The 21835-nt window shown below is 40.3% G+C and overlaps 1 protein-coding gene across 9 annotated transcripts in view; it reads left to right on the top strand.

The window, feature by feature from the left end:
* Positions 1-15569, top strand: part of PPFIA1 (PPFI scaffold protein A1) — a 64522-nt gene extending 48953 nt beyond the window's left edge. For 8 of the 9 annotated variants that reach the window (XM_087719303.1, XM_087719312.1, XM_087719328.1 and 5 more), the window contains 4 exons: positions 492-560; positions 4304-4469; positions 12811-12881; positions 14156-15569. In XM_087719303.1, the coding sequence (XP_087575429.1) occupies positions 492-560; positions 4304-4469; positions 12811-12869 (294 nt within the window). In that variant the 3' untranslated portion in view covers positions 12870-12881; positions 14156-15569. Of the gene's footprint in view, positions 1-491; positions 561-648; positions 697-4303; positions 4470-12810; positions 12882-14155 lie in introns of all 9 variants that reach the window. The other variant, XM_087719321.1, reaches the window with a different exon arrangement.
* The last annotated feature ends 6266 nt before the right edge of the window (positions 15570-21835 follow it).

A 21835-nucleotide genomic window follows, 5' to 3' on the forward strand; every position in this document is an offset into this window, starting at 1 on the left:
AGTCAGAAAGCAAAGCAGATTCACTGATGGTAACAATTTTAAATCATAAAACTATTTAAATATGTAAATAGTTGTAAATCGTAGAATTGCAAACAGACATTTTGGTTATCATGGTCAATACCTGCTCAATGCAGAAACCCCAACTAAATAATCTAATTACATATCTGGTTAATTTCTGCTTCTATCCAGTGAAGGGAAGTTTACTAACTTTTGGCTAATTGGTTGCACTTGTCAACAGTAATTGTTAGATATTTTTCCAGTTTGCAATTTAAACCCATTTTGAGTTTGGCATTCTGAAAAGAGAGAAAACAAGTCTTGACTTTTTATATTCTTTCTTTTATATACTTTGAAGTATTTTAAAAACGATGAAAATCCAGGAAAATGCTATTTTGTTTGGACATTAAATCATATACATTTTGTAAATCTAAATTCTGAAAGTGTAGCTCAAATGTTTGAAATATTTTTAAGTTTTGTAATTATTTTTAATTTAGGCTCGTGCTGTCTTGGAGAGGGAATTTAATAATCTTCTTGTGATGGGTACGGACAGAAAGTTTGAAGAGGTAAGATTAATTTTATGAGTCTATCCAGCCTATTATTATTTATATGGGCAGCCAAAATAATCTGCATCAAATCCTTCTTTACAGAAAGATTTTGAAGTATGTGACACCCTATTCACTGCAGAAAGACATACTACCGGTAATAAAGTTTTCATATAACTAATGGTCCATTTTTGTTCTTTCTGCTATTATAGCGCCCAAAATTAATGCTACATACAAATTGCAGGCAAAATGACTCATTGTGATCAAACATAACTTGTTTCCTTTATTTTAAAGAAGTTTTTATATAATATCCTTTCTTCACTACATGTTCAATATCACTTTATCTTCAAGATTTTCCATTGTTCTGTTATTTCTATAAATACATTCAAATTTTCATTTCATTAGCTACAAACAGATTTCAATTCTGAGCAAATTTTTTGAGAGAAGAAAAGAAGCAGCAGTAGTTCCTCAAGATTTCATACTGTCTATCTCATGCTGCTTTGACTAAACACCAATTTATCAAACTCTGGGGTCATGCTTTTGATTCAGCCATAAAACTGTATCAGTTCTATAATCTAAGAAAGTGAGGCTACTGGAAAAATGTCACACAAGTGGTATAAAATAGAAATTGATATGAAGATCCAAGTAAAACTCTTCTTCAAACTTAATCTATGACAATCCTGGTAGCAACATTTACTTTGTATTTTTTTTACCACCCTAATGTCCACATCTTCCGTAGTTGAGCTACTTACAAAGGTTGAGGAATGAGTAGAAATCTCAAATAATAGCAGTAACCAGTTTTGCAGATAAAATCAGTCACAATATCATGATTGTTGATCCCATAATTTTTAAAAGAAGCAAAGGCAGAACACTTCATTATCCCATCTGTGAGATTGTAAGTGCTGGTATGCCACCCATAGAGATCAAGTTTGGTAGCAAAAAACAGAAAACTGATTTAGCATACGATCTGGTAATTCTATTTTTGGTTACTGTTTATGAGACTAGATAAGAAAATAATGGTTCACTTAAGTACTAAGATATAGAGCAATAAATCACAGATCTGCGACTAAAAAGCTGTTTGATTATTTTCATCTAATTTCCATGTATTTTGGTGTGCTGAAAATAAGTAAAATATTGAAAAAACTCCTAAACATCATGATTTGCGACAACATGCAAAAGTGCCTTCAAATTTATCATTTTTTAAAAAAAAATTGGTATTTTTTTATATTATGGGTTTTTAATCAAATTTAAAGTCCAGATTACTATTAATTAATTAACATGTGCATTTAAGATATAAAATGCCAAAAAAACCTTAAAGGGTTTGTCTGAGTTATGTAAAAAAATATAGCGCTGTAAATCTCATGGTCAGCAACATATACATAAGCTAAGCAAGTTTTAAGTCTGTACTTCTAACGATAGAAGGGGTTAATCTTTCCAGAAGAATCCAGTGGGAGGGAGACACAGGGCAGATAGCAGCATCTCCGGTCAATGCAGGGGGCGTGGCCAGCACTGTGACGTCTTGTGTACAGACACAGAGCTGCTCTCTCCAGCATGCCACAGTTGTGCACGAATCATCAGGTTCTTGGTTCTAGGCTGTTCACACTTTTTCATCGCAATTCATGTTAGCTCGTCATTCTTCAACCGTTATGTTATGGCTCCACGAAAGTGTATTAATACGCCAGACAGTTTCTGTTTCATCTGTGGTGAATATACAGTGTTGAAGCAACAGCAGAATATTACAGACTTTGTGAAAAAAGTATACTTTGCATACTTTGGACTAAAAATTGGAGATCAAGATAAAGTTTGGGTGCCTCATAAAGTGTGCAAACGGTGTGTTGAGGACCTCCGAAACTGGTTCAAGGGTAAGAAAAAATCTTTCCATTACGGGATTCCTATGGTATGGCGAGAGCAAAAGAGCCATAATGATGACTGTTACTTTTGTTCACCTGATGTGAAAGGATTTAATTCCAAATGGAAGCATTCCATTTCATACCCCAATCTTCACTCAGCAATTCGTCCCATCCCCCATGACACAGATATACCAGTACCAAAGCCCCTTGCTACCTTGGAAGAGATACCTACTCCCGATGAAGGTGAAGTCATACCTGAACCAGATGACGAATCAAGTTCTGACTTTGAAGATGATTCAAGACCAAAATTGTTTTCTCAGGAGGAGATGAATGATTTGGTAAGAGACTTGAATCTTCCCAAAGATGCCACTGAGTTACTCACATCAAGGTTGAAAAGCAGGAATTTATTGTTGTCAGGAGTGTCATCTTCATGGTTCAGACATCGTGAAAAGGAGTTCGTTCCTTACTTCACCCAGGAAGACGTTTGTTTATTACATTGATGTTGAAGGTCTGATGGGTCAATTTAAAATCCAATATGATTCAGAACAAGGGCGTCTTTTTATACATTCTTCAAAAAGAAGTCTCAAAGCAGTTTTACTCCACAACGCTTTTTCCGCTTTCATACCTGTAGGTCATTCCGTACACTTGAAGGAAACCTACGAAAACTTGGAATTGGTTCTTCGTAAACTTAAATAGGAAGACCATGGTTGGCAAGTGTGTGGGGTCTTGAAGGTCTTATGCATGCTGCTTGGGCAACAAGCTGGGTATACTAAATATCCTTGTTTTCTGTGTCTATGGGACAGTCGAGACCGACAAAATCACTGGATCAAGAAGAATTGGCAGCCGAGAGTGCTAACAGTCAGTGAAAAAAATGTCCTCCAAGAAATTTTGGTACCTTCCCATAAAGTTCTTCTACCACCTCTCCACATAAAATTGGGATTGATGAAGCAACCTCACTTCCAAGAGATGGAGAATGCTTCAAATACTTGGTCACCAAGTTTCCATGCCTGTTGGAGGCAAAATTGAAGGAAGGTGTGTTCGTTGGACCAGACATTAGAAGGCTTATAGTTGATCAAGAGTTTGTCAATACCATGAGGGATCCTCAAAAAGAAGGGTGGATTGCATTTAAAGAAGTCAAACAGAAATTTTTAGGCAATAACAAAGATCCTCACTACAAAAAGATCGTTGGAAGAATGCTGAAAGCATTTCAAGCTTTAGGTTGCCTGATGAGTTTGAAAGTGCATTTCCTCCAGTCCCACCTTGACTACTTTCCTGAAAATTTGGGAGCTGTGAGTGAGGAATAAGGTGAACGATTCCACCAAGACATTAAAGAGATGGAAAGGAGGTACCAGGGAAAATGGAGCATTACAATGATGGCAGACTCCTGTTGGATGCTTCAGAGAGACATTACAGATGCTACTCACAAGCGTAAATGCACCAAGAGGAGCCTCACAAGGAAGAAGAATCGAGTTTAGTGTGTGTAGATGAGCTCATTTCAGTTCAAAAAAGGATTTTCATGAAAAAATTGTAATAAAACTTTAATTTTATAAGTCTATTTCCATTTATTTTGAGGTTGTCAGGAAACGTGATGTCCTATGACAAAATGGAGGTCATTTTCGGATTCAGTGCACCAAAAAACATAAAGTACGTGGAATAACCAAAACAGCTCTCAATTTTTTTTTGCAGACCTGTGTTATTATCTTTATAAAAAGAAAGAGGAATATTATTAGGATTTTGGGGCGGGGGGGAATCTGACTGTAAATTCTTGTAAAAAGGTCAGTAAAATGTAAATGTATATTTCAAGGATATAGCTATGGTACCTGTCATAATCACCTGTATTGTATTGCAGAAATTTTGTAGTGTCATGCTCATTTTCTAGTATGATTTTTTTCATCCTGCTTGTTAATTTGACAGGATGATGATAAAAGCTTTAGACGTGCACCTTCATGGAGAAAGAAGTTCAGACCAAAGGATATAAGGGGTTTAGCTGCTGGATCAGCAGAGACCCTCCCTGCAAATTTTAGAGTTACCACTTCAATGTCTTCACCTTCTATGCAACCAAAGAAGATGCAGATGGATGGTAAAATATTAATTATTTAAGCATGTTTTCTATTTCTGAATTAATTTGTAAGGGAACTGAAAAGCATTTGTTTTGTGTAGAAAACTCACTCTGCATGACTTACTGGATTGCTTTAATTTCTCAGTGAATGATTGTGGTATTTGTATTTTGTGCTCCATTAGTATTAATAACTGGCTATCCATGTATTCTGTTTAATGAAATCTTCTATTATTTAAAAATCCCTTTTACAAAATAAAAAGTTAAAAAAATCAAAATGTTTATCAGCTTACTGCTGCATTCAGATAACTTCAATGTATCTTTTCAGGGAAATGCTAAAATATAATTTGGTATTTATTTATTGAAAGTATTTATAGTCCATCATTATTCAAAATACCTTGTGTCATTTATTAAAGAGAAAGATAATATGGTACAGGCAGTCCTTGAATTATGACCTCAGTTGGCACTGGAATTTTGATAGCTAAGTGATGTGCTTGTCAAGATAATCATCACATGATCAGATCCAATTATACAACCATTTTATGATTAAGTGGATCATTGTTGTCATTAAGCAAATCGCACAGTTGTTAAGTGAATTCAGCTTCGCCAATTGATTTTGAAGCTGGCTGGGAAGGTTGCAAATCACGATCTTGTGATCCCAAGATACTGCAACTGTTGTAAATGTGATCTGGTTGTTAAGCACCAAATTGTGATCACATGACCGGGGAGGTGGTACGACAGTCATAATTTCATGGATGGGTTGTAACTCACTTTTTCTCCTGTGCGCTGCTTGGAGAGTCCAAGCATGGGTTAAATTCAGTCTATTCGCCCAAAGACTGAGTTGAAATTCTTAGCTAAGTCTCCTCTCCTCATTGAGGTCCAGTTCAAAAACTCAGTCCAGCCCAGTTGGACACATTTTGGGGAGCTCCTGAGTACTTGTGCGAATAGATTGGGACTCTCCATTAGTTAGCTTATCTTTTTATTTTTGTCATTTCCTGAGAAGTAATGTTAGGAAAATCTTCGCGCCGTTTTAAAAAAAAATCGCTGATGAGGCTTTCGGATTTCCAGGCTCCTCATCGCTGCAGAGCCTGCGATCGTCGGGGCGTTTGTCCAGTGGCTGCTGGCGAACGCTGGGGAAGGTAGGAGGCTTCCTTTTCCCCCAGCTCTCTTAACTAACTGCGGCTGCCGAAGTCCTCGGCAGAGGCTCTAGTTTATGCCTGACAGCTTCCTGAGCGTCCGAGAAGCGTGGTGGCCATTTTGAAAGCGCTTTTCATGTGCTGAAGAGCCAAGGTGGCGCAGTGGTTAAATGCAGCACTGCAGGCTACTGCTAGATCAGCAGGTCAGCGGTTCAAATCTCACCGGCTCAGGGTTGACTCAGCCTTCCATCCTTCCGAGGTGGGTAAAATGAGGACCCAGATTGTTGGGGGCAATATGCTGACTCTCTGTAAACCACTTAGAGAGGCCTGAAAGGCCTATGAAGCGGTATATAAGTCTACTGCTATTGCTATTGCTATTGCTTTTTGCTGCAGGCCGTTTGGAATTGCCGCGCTTTTCCTCCCAGCCTGCAGATTGCCACAAGGGAGTTTCTGGCCTTCATTTGGGGCTCTGGCAAGGCCTCCTCCCTCTGGAACATCTCTATTGTGGCCTAGAAGAGTTTTGGCCACCTGGTCATGCTCCTGTCCCATGGACATATCTGTGCAGCGCACAGCAGCTCCCAGCTCGCGCCAGTGCCAGTCTACTGCCTGCAGAGTCTCCCTGAAGGGCTGTGAGAGTCTGTCTTCATTCCGGTTGAAGATCATCATGGCTGAAAGCGGCAAGACGGCGCCAGAGAAACATCCTGCCTCCTCGCCAAAATGCAGTAAGCCAGACCCTCCTGTGGTGGAACCGGGCAGTAAGGGTACCAAGGGAAAGGGGATCTCTAATCCCAGAGGTGGCAAGGCCTTATCCAAAGCTGAGGCCCGCAGACATAAAGCCCTAGAGAAGATTTTTGAAATGGCCCAAAGGCTATCCTTATCTTCTGGGCAACCTTCCCGTGATCCAAGTCCCTTACCTCAGGAGCAGGATCCTCCATCCCAGCCCCCTCCACCAAGGGCCATATCCCCTTCATTGGAGGATGAGGAATCCCAGGCTCCCTCTCCTGCAGCCTCTCTGGGTTATCCGGATTCTTCCTCAATGATTGAGGAATACTGTACCTTTGAGTCTGCCATGGTGGAGGAAGACCCTGATCCCTTAGACAGGGCGAGGGCAAGTAGGCTCCAGCGTCCTGAAGACCAGGGACCCAATCTGTCTGTTGAAATGCAGAGGGTTATTGAGCAGGCCTTGAGAGGGGCATTGCTTCTGGAATGACTAGAAAGAAGCAGGCTGCCAGAAGCTCTTCTGCCAAGTCTATTCCCAAGCCTGGCCAGAGTGGACAAACTCAGGGACCTCTTTCCTAAGGCACCCCCATTGCCACAGAGGAGTCTGTATTAGAGGAGGATAACATTGGGGAACAGGAGTTCTTAGAAGATGAGACTCCTAACCCTAATAAACCTGCTTTCACTGGATTATTCAGGCCTTCCCTCTTTAAAGCAATATTGCACAAGGCGGAGGCCTCCACTCAGGAATGTACCCCTGTTCAGGGAACTCCATCCCCCTCTGGGACCCAGGATCATAAACAGGGACTCTTCAAAGAGACTACTCCTGTGCAGGACTTGGTTCCTGTGCCTGAGCTGTTCGTGAATGTGATCCAGCGCCAGTGGGCACAGCCTGGATCACTAATCAACCCTAGTGGGGCTACAAACACCTCTATTCTGTAGAGAATAATTTGGAAGATATCTTGAAGCTTCCACAGGTGAGGGTTCCAGTTATATATCTCGCTTCCAATTCCGTCCTTCCGGATATCCTCCTTGAGAGGCTCAAGGCCGAAGACAAAAAGGTTGAGAAAGCATGTCACAAGATCCACCAGGCGGTCGCCTGGTCCATTAAGGCTTCTACAGCGGTTTTGTTTTTTACTAGAGCCTCACTGCTTTGGCTGAGGCAGTTGAGAGTGAACCCCCCTCAGAGGATTCCAGATGGATGCATGACCTTAACAAAATTATAGCAGCTATGGAGTATTCAGCTGATGCTTCACTCAATGCTGCAAAATTTGCATTCCAGGCTCTAGCTGCAAATATAACTTCACGACGTCTGTTGTGGCTTCATCACTGGCAGGCGGATATGAAGTCAAAATGGAAGCTTGCTTCTGCTCCCTTTAAGGGAGGACAATTGTTTGGTGACACATTAGACAAATTCCTAATTGAGACCAAGGATAAATGGAAGGTGCTTCCATCTACTCCCCGGAAGGCTGACAGGAAGAGCAATTCCTTTTTTCGGAACAGTCCTTTCAGTGGAATGACAACTCGGGTGCAGGTCCCTCCTATAAGAGATCCTACCCCCAGGGCAATGAGCATAGCCATGACAGGTCATCTTTCAAAGATAAGGGTTGACAGCAGCAGTCTTTCCAACGCCCCTTTCATGGCAGTTCAAACAACCGCTCCTACTGTAGGTCCAAGTGACCACTAATGGGATCCTCCCATAGGTGGCTGTTTCCAACTTTATGCCACCTAGTGGGAGTTGATCACAATGGGCGCCTGGGTTTTCAACACGATCCGGCAGGACCTGACCTTGGAATTCCTATCCCGTCCCCTGCAAACCTTCATCTGCTGTCCAGTTCCCTCCTCCCTCCCCAAAAGACAATGCATGCAGGTGGAGATCTTACATATCCTCCAGATAAATGCCATAGAGCCAGTTCCCGTAGAGCAGGAAAAAAGGGGATTCTACTCCATTGTTTTCCTTGTCCCCAAAAGCTCCAAGGGGGTGGGGGGCCATTTTGGACCTCAAAAATCTAAATCGGGATCTAGCCTACAAGCGTTTCAAGATGCAATCCTTACAGACCATCCTGAGTTGCATCAGGTGAGGGAACAGGTTGACCTCCATCGACCTGAAGGAGGCTTATCTGCACATTCCAATATGCAGATCCCACAGGAAGTTTCTCAGGTTCCATTACGATGGCAAGCACTACCAATACAGAGCTCAGATTTTCATCAGCACTGAGACTTTCATGAAGATATTGGCAGTTGTAGCAGCCCATCTTCGCTCACGCCCAATACGTCTCCTCTGTTACCTGGACGACATCTTGATTCAATCAGCGTCCACCAACCAAGTGCTCAGAGACATTCAAGTCACATCTCCACCTTACAGAAACACGGGTTCTCAGTGAACTGAGAAAAGAGTCAGCTGACTCCTACGCTCTGCATCCTACATCTAGGAGCACTCATAGACTCCGACCATTGTCAAGTGTTCCTGTCACCGGACCACAGACGAAACATCATCAGCCGTGCACGGGAAGCGAGAGTGAACCAGTTTGCATCCATTGTGTCCCTATCACAACTCCTGGGACTCATGATCTCATGCATAAACATCATTCCCTGGGCACGGCTTCATGCGAGAGAGCTGCAATGGTTCCTCCTGCCCATCAAACGAGCAAAAACCAGCAACTCTCCCAGACGGGTCAGACTGCTTCCAAAGGTCAGACAGTCCCTCCGGTGGTGGGAATCTAGTGCAGTGATGAGAGGTTGCCTCTTCCAGGAGCCAAAATGTTTGGTATTTACAACAGACGCAAAACTACAGGGATGGGGCACCCACTTCCAGGAGCAGGTGACTCAGGGCAAGTGGTCACTCAGAGAGGCAGCCCACAGCACAAACTGGCTAGAATTAAGGGCTGTCTGACTAGCCTTGTGCCACTTTCGAAGGGACATTGTGGGTTGCCATGTTTTAGTGCTCACCGACAATATAGCAACCAAAGCCCACATCAACTGCCAGGGGGGCGGGCACCAAGTCCAGGGCCCTGATGGCAGAGGCGGAGGCCTTGGGACGGTGGGCGGAACACCATCTGACCTCCCTGCAGGCAGACCACATCTCGGGAGTGGACAATGTGAGAGCGGACTGGATAAGTTGGACGACCATCGAAAATGCAGAGTGGCATCTTCACACAGCGATCTTCCATCAACTGACCATCAAGTTCGGACTGCCGGTGTCTATCTGTTCGCCAGTCCAGCCAACTCATAACTCCCGAGATTTTTGTCAATATATGCCACCCAGCAAGCGGAGGGAACAAACGCTTTGAGATGCCACTGGCCCAGAGGCCTTTTGTACGTTTTCCCGCCACTGCCCCTCATCCCATAGCTGGTTCAGAAAATCTTGTTGGAGGAAGCAGAGGTTCTCCTGATAGCACCTCACTGGCCCAGGAGATCGTGGTATGCGGACCTTGTCAGTCTCTCCATTCACAGACCATGGAAGATACCTCAGGAGCTATTCTCCCTCACCCAGGGTGCCATAGCACATCTGGATCTCATCTGGCACTTGAGGGGGACCTCCTGAGGAAAGACAATCTATCTGACAAAGTCATTTGTACCATCCAGGCATCCCGATGTCCATCTACTACTTGGATTTATGACGCCACATGGGCGGCATTTGATGCCTGGTGTAGGACACTAGGTATAGTACCCACTTCGGCATCCATACCACAACTGCTGGACTACTTGCAGGCAGGATTGGATAACAGCCTGTCTCCCAACACCCTCCACCGACAAGTGGCAGCACTTTCTACCATTCTTGCTAGACATTCAGCTGTTTCCTTAGGGCAGCACCCTCAGGTCAGGAGTTTCCTCAAGGGGTCCTCCAATTTGTGCCCTCCTAAGGTACACAGGTTCCCCACCTGGGACCTCCTGCTTGTTCTGAGGGCCCTGACCAAGACACAATTTGAACCTATACGTTCCATCAGTCTTTGTCACCTAACTCTGAAGACAGCCTTTCTTATAGCAATTACATCAGCAAGGAGGGTGTTAGAGTTATCTGCTCTTTTCATCCGGGAGGACTTATGTGTTTTACACGCCAACCGGGTCACCCTCCGGCTAGATCTGGCTTTTTTTGCCAAAGATTAACTCTATTCCATAGATCGCAGGAAGTTGTACTTCCCAACTTCTGCCCTCAGCATCCCAAGGAATGAACTTGGCACAAGCTTGACGTTCGGAGAACGGTTCGCTGCTACATCAAGAGAACAAAGGAGTTTCGTCGCTCCGAATCCCTTCTCTTTTCAACCGGGTTCCATGGGACACAAGGTGTCACCGTCCACCATCGGTCAGTTGTTGAGGGCTTGTATCAAACTGGCCTACCAGCACCAGGGCAAGACAGTACCACCTAGACTCATCGTTCATTCCACATGGAGTGCGGCCACCACAGCTGCGTGGGCGAAACAAGCTCCTGTGGAAGAAATCTGCAGAGCGGTTACCGGGTCGTCTCCGACTCTGTTCATTAAGCATTACTGTATTGACCCCTACGCTGCAGCAGAGGCGTCCTTTGGGAGGAGAGTGTTGCAGAGGGTAGTTGTTACTCCGCGCACCCTGGACGATCATGTTGCCCTCCCTGGGACTTCATAGCTTGGGTATGTCCCATGCTTGGACTCTCCAAGCAGCGCACAGGAGGATGACTGTTGACTTACCTGAACAGTCATTCTTTGGGTATGGTGGGAGAGTCCAACCCCACCCTGGGGTTTTCTTCATCCCTCATTTATCAGGCGTCTCAGGCTGCTCGGAGCGTGTGGGCTATGGAGACGTCCAAAGACGTCAAGATCACAATCCATCATAGACTATGCCTTCGTTTTTGAACTGAACCTCAATGAGGAGAGGAGGCGTGGCTAAGAATTTCAACTGAGTCCTTGGGTGAATAGACTGAATTTAACCCATGCTTGGAATCTCCTGCAGCGCCCAGAGAACGACTGTTCAGGTAAGCCAACGGTCATTACAAGTCCATCATAACTTTGAACCATCATTAAACTTTCCTAAATGGAGGATTATTGTACAAAGAAGTAATTTTAAAAAAAATATTACTACTGGCATGGTCAGTCTGTGGGCACTATATCTTCAATGAGGAAGTAAAAATGTCATCTGACACTGAAAGATAGATATCAGTGTCCAGAGGTAGGGTTGTTCAGCCATGACAGACAAAAGTCCTTCTAGCACAACACTCTTCATACCCTTGAGATGCTGAGGACAGGCCTCAAAATTTGGACAAGTACATAGTCCTTCAGGTATCAGTCTAAATTATGAAGGGCCTTAACATTACAGCAACCTTGAACTCCAGCCAATAAAATAAAAGTACTCAGTGCAATTCTTTTAAGACCAGTATTATATGACCTCTTCTGGATAACAGCCTTGTTATACTGTCCTCTATATTAACTGCAGCTTTTGAATTATAAAGCAAGGACAGACCAACAGAGAGCAGATTGTAATAATGCAAATGGGAGAAAAGTATGGGCCATTTGTTTCTAGCATTCAGCAGCATGTTAAAATGTTATTTTAAAATTCCAATCTATAGTTTTCCTCTTAGTGCTAGCCCTATTTTGTTCATCTTTATTTTACTTCTATTATCTTGCTTTTTGATTCCCATCTTGATAATTTACAGTTTTCATTCCCCCCCCAACTACCTGAGGTTATTTAGCTTCAAATTAAAAAGTTGTACCTTTCAGTCAGTCATTAACTTTTAAAGAGTGAAAATTTCAAAATATATTTAATTATTTTCTATAGATCCTGATGTCCAGTTCATTAGGGCAAAGCATTAAAAAAAAGATTATACACACACATTGATATTGTTCTCAAGTTCAAGTTTTCTAATACTAAAGAAATCAAAGAATTCTGAAGACATAAAAAGTCTATATGAAATAAAAATGAATAGTAAATGATTTAAAACCTCTAATACATATCTTATTCAATGTGTTGTTAACATTCCAGAGACTGCTTTTTACTGGCAGTAATTAAATGTTTATTGGTTGATGTGGGGCTACAAAATGTGCCTGGTAATTTGAACATTTTAAGTATTTATCTCCAGCATTTGTCTACTAGGATCAGAACTGTAAGCTTTATTTTTTACATATAAAAATATTTTATATATAAAAATAAATACTGTAGTGTCTTGTACTAGAACTATAAGATTTCAAAAAGGAGTATTTCCCAGCCTGGAGATTTCTAGGATCATACTCAAAACCATGTGTTATGCCTTTTAGCTTTTGTTTTTTACACTATGATGAGAAATTAAGTTATTTTAGCCTGCTCAGATGAATGGGGATGATATATAAATCAGTCAGTAAAAACTCATTTAATAATCATGTATTCAGTATGTTTAAAACTTACCTGCTATATTATGAAGTGATTTCAAATATATACCGAAGCTTGGAAAAGCAAAAACATAACCAGGAATGCTTCATTCTGTGTAGTTAACCTTTTGTAACTTTCTTGTGTAATACTAACCGCATGCTATATTCTGCATGTTTTCTTGATTGTTGTTGAAATAGGCAATGTATCAGCAACACAAAGATTGGATTCTGCTACAATAAGAACTTATTCATGTTAAAGACTTTCATTGGTAAGTAGAAGTGACACACTGATGAACAATATGCATTTATTTTATTCGAAATTTTATTCCAATGACATATTGAAGATTAGTGCAACTGATATTCATTGTGTAATATCCCAAGTTATGAATTTATAAACCAGTTTGCAGATTACATGAACCAGTAATCCTGACATAGAATCATAAGATTGAAAAGGACCTTGGCAGTCCATCTCACAAAAATGGCTGTCCAATCTTTTCTTGAAAACCTCAGTGCTAGAGACTCATGACTAAGGAGGCAAGCCATTCCATAACTTAATAGCTCTCACAGGAGCTATTAAGGATATGCCTCCTTATTTCAAGGTTGAATCAATCTCTCTAAAGTTTCCATCCTCCTTGGTTCTTGTTTTACCCTCTGGTGCTACAGAAAATAAATCCAAACCCTCTACCTCATCACATCCCTTTTTGCCCAGCCTTGCCTATGGAAATTAAATATTTTGCTTACTCATATTTTTTGCAACATAATCAGCTTATGTTGTGCTTAATATAACTGCAAAATTTAGCTCTTGAAAAAGAAAAGGTAAGGTGGTGGCTCTATCAACTTCTTTCCCAAAGTATTCTAAATAAATACTCCAGTGAAGGAGTTAGGAGACCTGCAGCAGAAAGAAGGGAAAAGAATAGAAATTATTGCTCTGAGCTCTTCAGAGGAAGCTTCTCGTGCTCCATGAGTAGAAGTGGTTTTATTCTCAGAGCAAACCTGATTCATTATATTTATATGTAAATTACAACAAATATATATGGGCTATAAATTGTATTGTTTATTAAAAATTCTGTGTTAGAGAAATATTATTAACAAGTAGATCAGTAATAAAACATCTTTTTGGTGCAGCTAAATATACTTGCTACTTCTAAATATATTTGGTAGAGGTAGCAAGTATAGGAAGGTAGCCTTATACATAGTTTTATTGTGTATGCTTTTGTTATGAAGATATTCTAATCCAAGCAATGAATTGTCAAATTTCCATGGAATATTCTCCGATCATCCTAAACTTAAAAGAATATAATGTATAACCATTCCTGTAGCTTGTAAGTGTTATCAGATCTAAGTAAAACCTTTCATATTGCTAGTTATCATGGGAATGGATATGGGATTAAATTTGGCAAATAATCAGATTGTGGGAGTTTTTTACTCTTCTCTTGATTGAAATATGGTAGATGAAGGTTATTATTTTCTTTCATACTTGCTCTTCCTTGTTGCATTATGACAGTTTCTAATGTTCTGAAATTAATGTTTATTTTACTTTCAGTTTATCCCCACTATTTCTACAGATGAGCTGAACCATTTTGAACTCAATGACCATATTTTGGAAACAGCTGAAATCTTTAATCTGTTAATACTTGTTAAATGAACACTTTGAAATATTTTATTACAGGGTTTTTAATTAGCGAGTGAATTTGTGAGTACTATAAAAAGTATTTTAGATTAAATGTTTCTTATACCTATGTGGGTGTATGTGTGTCCCATTACTTAATTTTCTATTAGAATTGTCTGTCAATCAAGTTATTACTTTATGTTAATTTTAGTATTTTCATCTGAATGTACTGTAATGCTTGTATGTATCTGTCCCTATAAGAAAAATAGGGCTTTATTGTAAATTATAGAGTTATTGTAATTACCAGTAATGAGTTTAATAAAGTGAAGGTGAAAATTTTTTACAATCTTTGTAAAGACATCATGACACCAAGCAGTATATATATATTGCTGTTTGAAAAATGCTAGCTAACTCTAAAAATTGAAATAATTCCTTTTTTTCAGAGAGGCATATGTTTATTAACAAAACAGGCATGGTACCTGATTCCATTTCCGTTAGAAGCCGTACCTTTTAAACTTAACATTTGATTATTTAGTGTGTATTCTTATTTAAGGCTTTTGTTTAGTATAATTTGCTTTACATTCATAAATGTGGGAATTTCTAGAACATTATGAAACATATGAGACCTAACAAGGTCATTTGTAACTACTTTTTGTGGCTGTATTTGTACAGTCTATGTTCATTGATTGAGCATAAGTAAGCCATAAATGGAAATATTTTCTGTTAAGCAAGAATAGCTACTAAGAGTACTTGACAGGCAACACAGAGTGCTCCCTTCCTGTGTTTTGATGTGAAAATGTTTGTGAAAAGATATTGATGCAGTTCTTTTAATGGACCAATCATTATGCACTGCTGCCAAATGACAAAGATGCTAAGAGCATAATACACGGAGGCATGTAGTAGTGCAACTATTAAAAAGGCCTTACTTTTCTTATGTCATCTTTTGGATATATTTATAAGCTTGTTTTAAAATCCAGACAAACTTTTTAGTTGTTAATAGTTTTAGTCATTGCAAACAGTATAAGTAGAAAATGCATCATTCATTTTTAAATAGTATCTTACAAAGCCAGCAAGGAGGAGATTCAGATCATGGTGCATTATTTATTATGCAATAATATACATGGCATGTCTTTTTTTTTCTGTTTTTGGTTTGGCTCTTTTTAAATTGTACAACTTGAATTCATTGTTACTATTTTTTCTATTAACCTTATATGTACTTTGAATAATGTAACAAATTATGTACAGTCTAAGTACTTTGAACTATTTTTATCACAGTATTATTTATTGCTTTCTTTCAATAAATTTCTGAAGCATTTTTTCCACTGCCAATAAAATGCTATTATCTTGTGATGATTATATGCATTAATTCTACCAGATCTGGGCTCCACAAATCCAAATAACTATCAGATAACAGCAATGAAATGCAGAAGACTCTTTTTTTTTTTACTGCTCAATACTTGTACCTGATATGCATGCATTTTTAATCTGAATTTTAGATATTAAGACTAAGGAATTTAATCTTCGGCATGATCATGCTGAAGCTACCGAATTTTTTAGAGTATAAGACGCACCTTTTTTCCTCAAAAAAGGGGCTGAAAATCTGGGTCCGTCTTACACACTAAATACATCATTTTTTCCCTCCCGAAGCTCTGTCCCCCTTCACCAAAATGGCCGTGCATACCCTTAGGAAGTCTTTCAGAGAACTCCTGGGGGCTGGGAAGGGCAGAAATGAGCAGAAAATGGGCCATTTTATGCCCCCTCCCAGCAGCACGCTGTAAGCGTACATAAGGCTATGCATGCATATATTTTTTTACAAAAATGGGCCCGTTTTGTGAAAAACTGGCTGTTTTTTGCTCTTTTTTGCCTCTTAGCCCCCAGGAGCACTCTGCAATCTCCCCCAAGGCTATTCATGCCTTTTATTTGAAAAAAAAAAAGGTCTGTTTTTGCGAAAAACGGGCCATTTTGGGGAGGTTTGCAGAGTGCAAAAACTTTTTTTTCCTTTTCCGAAAGCTCTTTAGTTAGAGTGATTGATGAGAATTACATTGATCAAGTGCTGTGCCAGCAGAAACAAATCTTAGGTGCTGCAGGTTGTCAGCGATTTCCTTCTCCAGCACATGGATAAATACACCTGGAAACACCTACCTACCTACCTACCTACCTACCTACTCTCTCTCCTTACCTACCTACTGTATTTCTATCCCTCTACCTACCTACTCTCCCTCCCTACCTACTGTATTTCTCTCTATCCCTCTACCTACCTACTTTCTCTACCTACCTACCTACCTACTGTATTTCTCTCTCTTTCTCTATCTACCTACCTACTTTTTTAAAATTTGCCTCTTCAAAACCTTGGTTTTGTATACTCCAAAAAATACGGTATATATAAAATGATCAAACAGATTCCCTTTATGGTAACATCTTTTCTATTATCATTGTGGAATTTTGCTTTCACACAACCCTAATCTCTCTTTTTGGCATAATACCAAGTAGAATAGTCGATCTGTGCAAAATGCTTTGTGAGCTACATAAAATGTTGTTTTACTTTTATGCTGCCTTTCTTTCTGACCCAAAGCAATGCACAGAAGTACAATAAACAATATTCAATAAAACAATTCAGAAAAATTACCTGTTATAAAACAAATCAATAAAACAATAAAGGTAACTGTGCAGCAGTTTAAAATATAGTACATTGTAAATGCCAATATAGTTATTCACATTTACCCAGACAGTAAAAGTCGCAATGGTCTTAATAGACATGAAGACATACACAGATTTTAGAGAATAGCTAATTGTACAGTTTGATCTTAACTCTAAAGGTTTATGCCAAGTTTAAGCCTATCTAGCTGTGCAAATGAAGACTTGGGGAATTGTTTTTAGCTTCTTTTGATCATCCAATCAGATAGTAAATAAGAAGTGGTTGTGCCTGGAACAAATTTTTAATAGGCAGGAAGCCTGCCTGTCTGCCTGTGAATTTTGTGAAATTCATTAGAGAACAGTTCTATTCTACATTTGCACAATTTCATTTTGCATTACCTTACATAGGCCTACCATGACATTTAATTTGTTAGCATGAGAGGCTACTTTTAATATTGTTGGACTTCAAGTTAGATTTCTAGCCACAAAATATATGCTGCATCAGAAGTTAGACAGTCTAAATCAGTTCCTACCATTACAAACCTGATATAGATAGCTGTTAATCTCATCAACTCTTGTTACTAGTGTCTTTGGCAGCAACACATAAACTACTGTGTTATAAGTTGGCAGTTTGGGAGTTAATGGTTCCTTGCACAGTGGAGCCAGGAAATTCCTAGTACCCCATGAGTCTTTACACCACAAGAATACTGGCAATACTACACCACATCTGACTCATTAGGCAGGCAGCAATGGATGAGGGAGGGGTAAAAAATGAATCCAGGAGAACTTCCTACAGCATATAGGACAATTTCCCTTGGGGCCCTTATTCTGCTAGCAAACCCTTATATTACTCCATGTAGCTTAGTAGTAACACAGCGAATATCTACATATGGAGAAAGATATTTGGAAATTTCACACCTGGCTATGACATCACATGCTAGAAGCTGAATGCTCATAAAGAGGAACACCATGACTCATTATCTGAGGATGGGAACCCCCATATGCAACATCGCAGTCCTTTCAAAGACACAGAGTTTATGTCACACCTGACCCCCATCTCTAGGTAGTGGTTCCACAAGCTGGGCATTTTCCAATCACCTTGTGCTTCTAACAAGTGGCAACAGTTTAGTTACTGTCAGATCATAGGCACCTTCTGAATCATATGGACTGATTTTATGCTCCTGTAACGTATTGGTAAGGGGTGGGAAACAAAGATGTGAGAGACCAAAAATAACTCTATTCCTATTGTCAGCCTTGTGAAGTTGTCCAGACAAGCAGCACACCCAGAACTACTAGCTCTATTTTATTGTAAAATTATATTAACAGAATATAGTCTGAAATCTAAAAGTACATCTCCTCCACTTACTTTTACAGTATAAGAAACTAGAGGAGGTCCCTAGTTTGTCATGGTCCTATTCCTTCTGTGGAGACAATTACCTCTTCTCTGACCATTGTTTGGTATGCATGCTTCACAAGCTCATTCCTGCATACCATTATATCCTTCAGCTATCCCAATTTCCGTGTTATACATGTATATTTGTGGTTTTGAGTCAGTATTATTGAACAATACCTTATCTGATATCAGGATTAATTGGTTTTCACAACTTGGTAAGAATGAAAGGCAGAGATTGATCTCTCATCTCAGCCATGGGCTGTGAGATACCTGTGTCAAAGAACTGTGGACAATGGAAGAAGGAAGAAAGGGGGAGGGACGCTGCAGCAGTTTCTCAACTTCAGCAATTTTAAAATGGAATGATTTCTGAAAGCAATTTGTTCCAGTGATTGTTCTGTCAGAAATTTCTTGACAGTGGAATAGCAATAGCAATAGCAATAGCAGTAGACTTATATACCGCTTCATAGGCCTTTCAGGCCTCTCTAAGCGGTTTACAGAGAGTCAGCATATTGCCCCCAACAATCTGGGTCCTCATTTTACCCACCTCGGAAGGATGGAAGGCTGAGTCAACCCTGAGCCGGTGAGATTTGAACCGCTGACCTGCTGATCTAGCAGTAGCCTGCAGTGCTGCATTTAACCACTGCGCCACCTTGGCTCTATGGAATGACTTTCCTCTAGACACTGTGGGTGTCCCAACACTGGAGATTTTTAAGAAGAGATTGGACAATCCTTTATCTGAAATGGTGTAGGGTTTCCTGCATGAGCTACAAGATCTGCTTGACTAGAACATCTCCAAGGTCCCCTCCAACTGTTATTCTTTTACTCTAATTTCAACTTCTAGAGTTCCCCAGCCAGCATGGCTAGAAACCCTTGGCTACAGCTGAAACAGGAGCAAGCACTTTTCTAGAATTTGTATACTGCCTCTTCCTGAAAGTCTGAGTAAATAACAATTATAATGCTTTATAAAGATATGTGTGATTGTTAGCATTTAGAATAATTGTGTAAATATTCATAAAGGATTATGAAATTTACATTGTTAGAAAAATGATATATATAAAACATTTTATATTTTAGGATTTTTATATTTTGATTTTTCTCATCCATATTGTTTTAGTATGTGCTTTACATGTAGAACTTGACTTACAACCACAATGGGGGATAGAATTTTTGCATAAGTTGTGGAGGTCAAGTTGGACCTGATTATGTGATTGTATTTCAGTTGGTCACTAAATGAAAAAAGGTTTCACATCACTGCAACCAGTCATATAACCATGAGGCGTGAAAGGGGCACAGTGGCTCACCTGTTAAAGATGACCAGTGTGTCAGCAAAAAGCTGACAGTTCGAGTCCCGAATGCTGCACGATGGGATGAGTTCCCATTACTTGCCCAACTCCTGCCACCTAGCAATTTGAAAGCATGCACATGCAAGTAGATAAACAGGCACTGCTTCTGTGGGAAAGTAACAGCATCTCATGCCCCTCAGCATATAGTCATGCTGGCCCACTGACCATGGAAATTTCTTCAGACAATACTGGCACACAGAGACGACTGGACAGAGGAAACCTTTACTTTTAACCATGAGGGTGGTGCAATACTTATAAGAGTGAGTACAGGTTGTAAGTCACTTTTTCTGAGGCTGTTGTAACGTTGGATCATTGTTAAATGAATTGATGTATGTCGAGGACTACCTATATATTTAGGAATTGTTGGAAGAAATGTCCTCCTGGGTTCAGTTCCAAGTGGGGAAAAAGACACTGAAAACATGGAGACTGCTTGGAAAGATAGTTTAATGGTGGACAAGACCACATGGTTTGAGGTGGGAGGGGGGAGAAAGGTGATCACATGCTTCAAGATGTTGGGTGAAGAAGAAAAAGGGCCAAGATGCTGAGAGTCCCTGGGTTTTATGCCCTCTGTTGAGCCCCACCTTGAGTTTCCTGTTCCTGTGTAAGAAATGTATTCTGATTGGCTGTCAGATTCCCAAGAGGGGGTGGGGTGGGGTGGGGGTTCTTAGCTAACTTTGTAGGCTGTCCTGAGACCCAAGCCTGTTTGCCTTACTGGTTGATGCAATCCTCCCAGGTGCCATGTGGTAAGATGGGTAGAAGACTAATCCTACCTTTGTTATATAGAATGGCCCATTGACAATGGGGTGGGAGAGGAAGCTGCAAGGAACTACTTTGTCTTTAAAAACATGTTTCTCCTTTTTCTTATCCAGGGAAATATAATATTCTTTCTTTTTAATATATCCTAGGATATTTCACCTTCTAGTAGAGGGGTGGGTATTAACTTCCTACAGAATATTTAAATTTGTAATTTAGTATATGTTTTATGTTTTATTTAATTTTTAACAGTGGTTTTAGTATAGTTGTATGTTGTGTTTATATTTTTATATTTGTAGTTTTGAGCAGAGTCACATTTGATAGGCAGCTATACAAGTGTGATAAATATATACATTATATTATATATATAATGTATATCACTCTTCCTCAGCCCACCTCAATGCACGGTGTTGTGGGTAAAATAAGAGAAAGAATGAGTTTTAGGTATGTGCACTGCCTTGAATGATTTATAAAGATAAATGCGGGATAAAAATAAATGCCACATGCCAAATCCTATCAGTCTTAGAATCAAATCACATTACTTTTTTTAGAATTTTCAGTGTATTTTTTTGCTGAAATCATATTTTTGAGTCCTAATTGCTTAAAACTGTAAATTAAGGCTAATTAAATTAACATTTGACAAATCTAACCATTTTATTCATGGTTTTCTTTAATATCAGAATATTTTCTTTAATATTAGTGACTTCTAATAGGGGAGCCCCTTAATTAATTTTCTAATATTAAAAATAATTAATTGTCAAGGCACAATTTCAAACACTTTCTTTTCTTTTTCAAATGTGTGATGAATGCGGGTTACCTTTAAATCAAAGTTATATTTATCTAAAAAAACAACCCCCCACATCAGAAACATTTCTGCGCATGCTCGGCATAATCCATCACGGCGCTCCGCTCTTCCAGAAACTTGGCGCGGAAAGTGGGAGATTCGCTAGCTGGGCACCGGCCAAAGTAGTCGCTCTCCCGCTTCGGCCTGTTCCTGCTGAACGTCTTCCTCAAGACGGAGCTTCCCGAGCCGCTAAGCCTGCGGATAGGCAGAAACGCGCCGGCAAGAAGCCGCTACTGACGGGAACGACCCGACCTCCCTTCCCCTCCAGCCCCCTCCTCAGCTCATGCTTTGTATCCCTCCCTACAGACACGCACGCGCGCGCAATCCCCGCCCGGGTTCGCTCAGCGCGCGCGCTCCGCCAAGCCAACCCGGTGTTGAAGGTTGAGAGATCAGTTGAAGGAATAATTTTTGACCTTTCTGGCTTTGCGTTTGCGGGGTTTTTTTTGTGGTGGTGGTGGCTACTTTTAAAGTGTAGGGACTACAAAACTTTTGAACGTCCGGGAACAGTGTTGGTCATTCGCAAAGGTTCTGCACGAGGTGCTCTAACTCTCCGGCCAGAGGTGCGCCTTAGGGGAGCGGGGGGGGGGGGGGGAGGGAGAGATGCCCTTTGAAGGAGACCAGCCTGTGGAAGAGTCGTCGGAAGTCGA

The sequence above is a fragment of the Thamnophis sirtalis genome, unplaced genomic scaffold (assembly GCF_051295495.1).
Source record: "Thamnophis sirtalis isolate CommonGarterSnake01/CBP01778 unplaced genomic scaffold, rThaSir2_p1.2 scaffold_1, whole genome shotgun sequence".
NCBI lineage: Eukaryota > Metazoa > Chordata > Lepidosauria > Squamata > Natricidae > Thamnophis > Thamnophis sirtalis.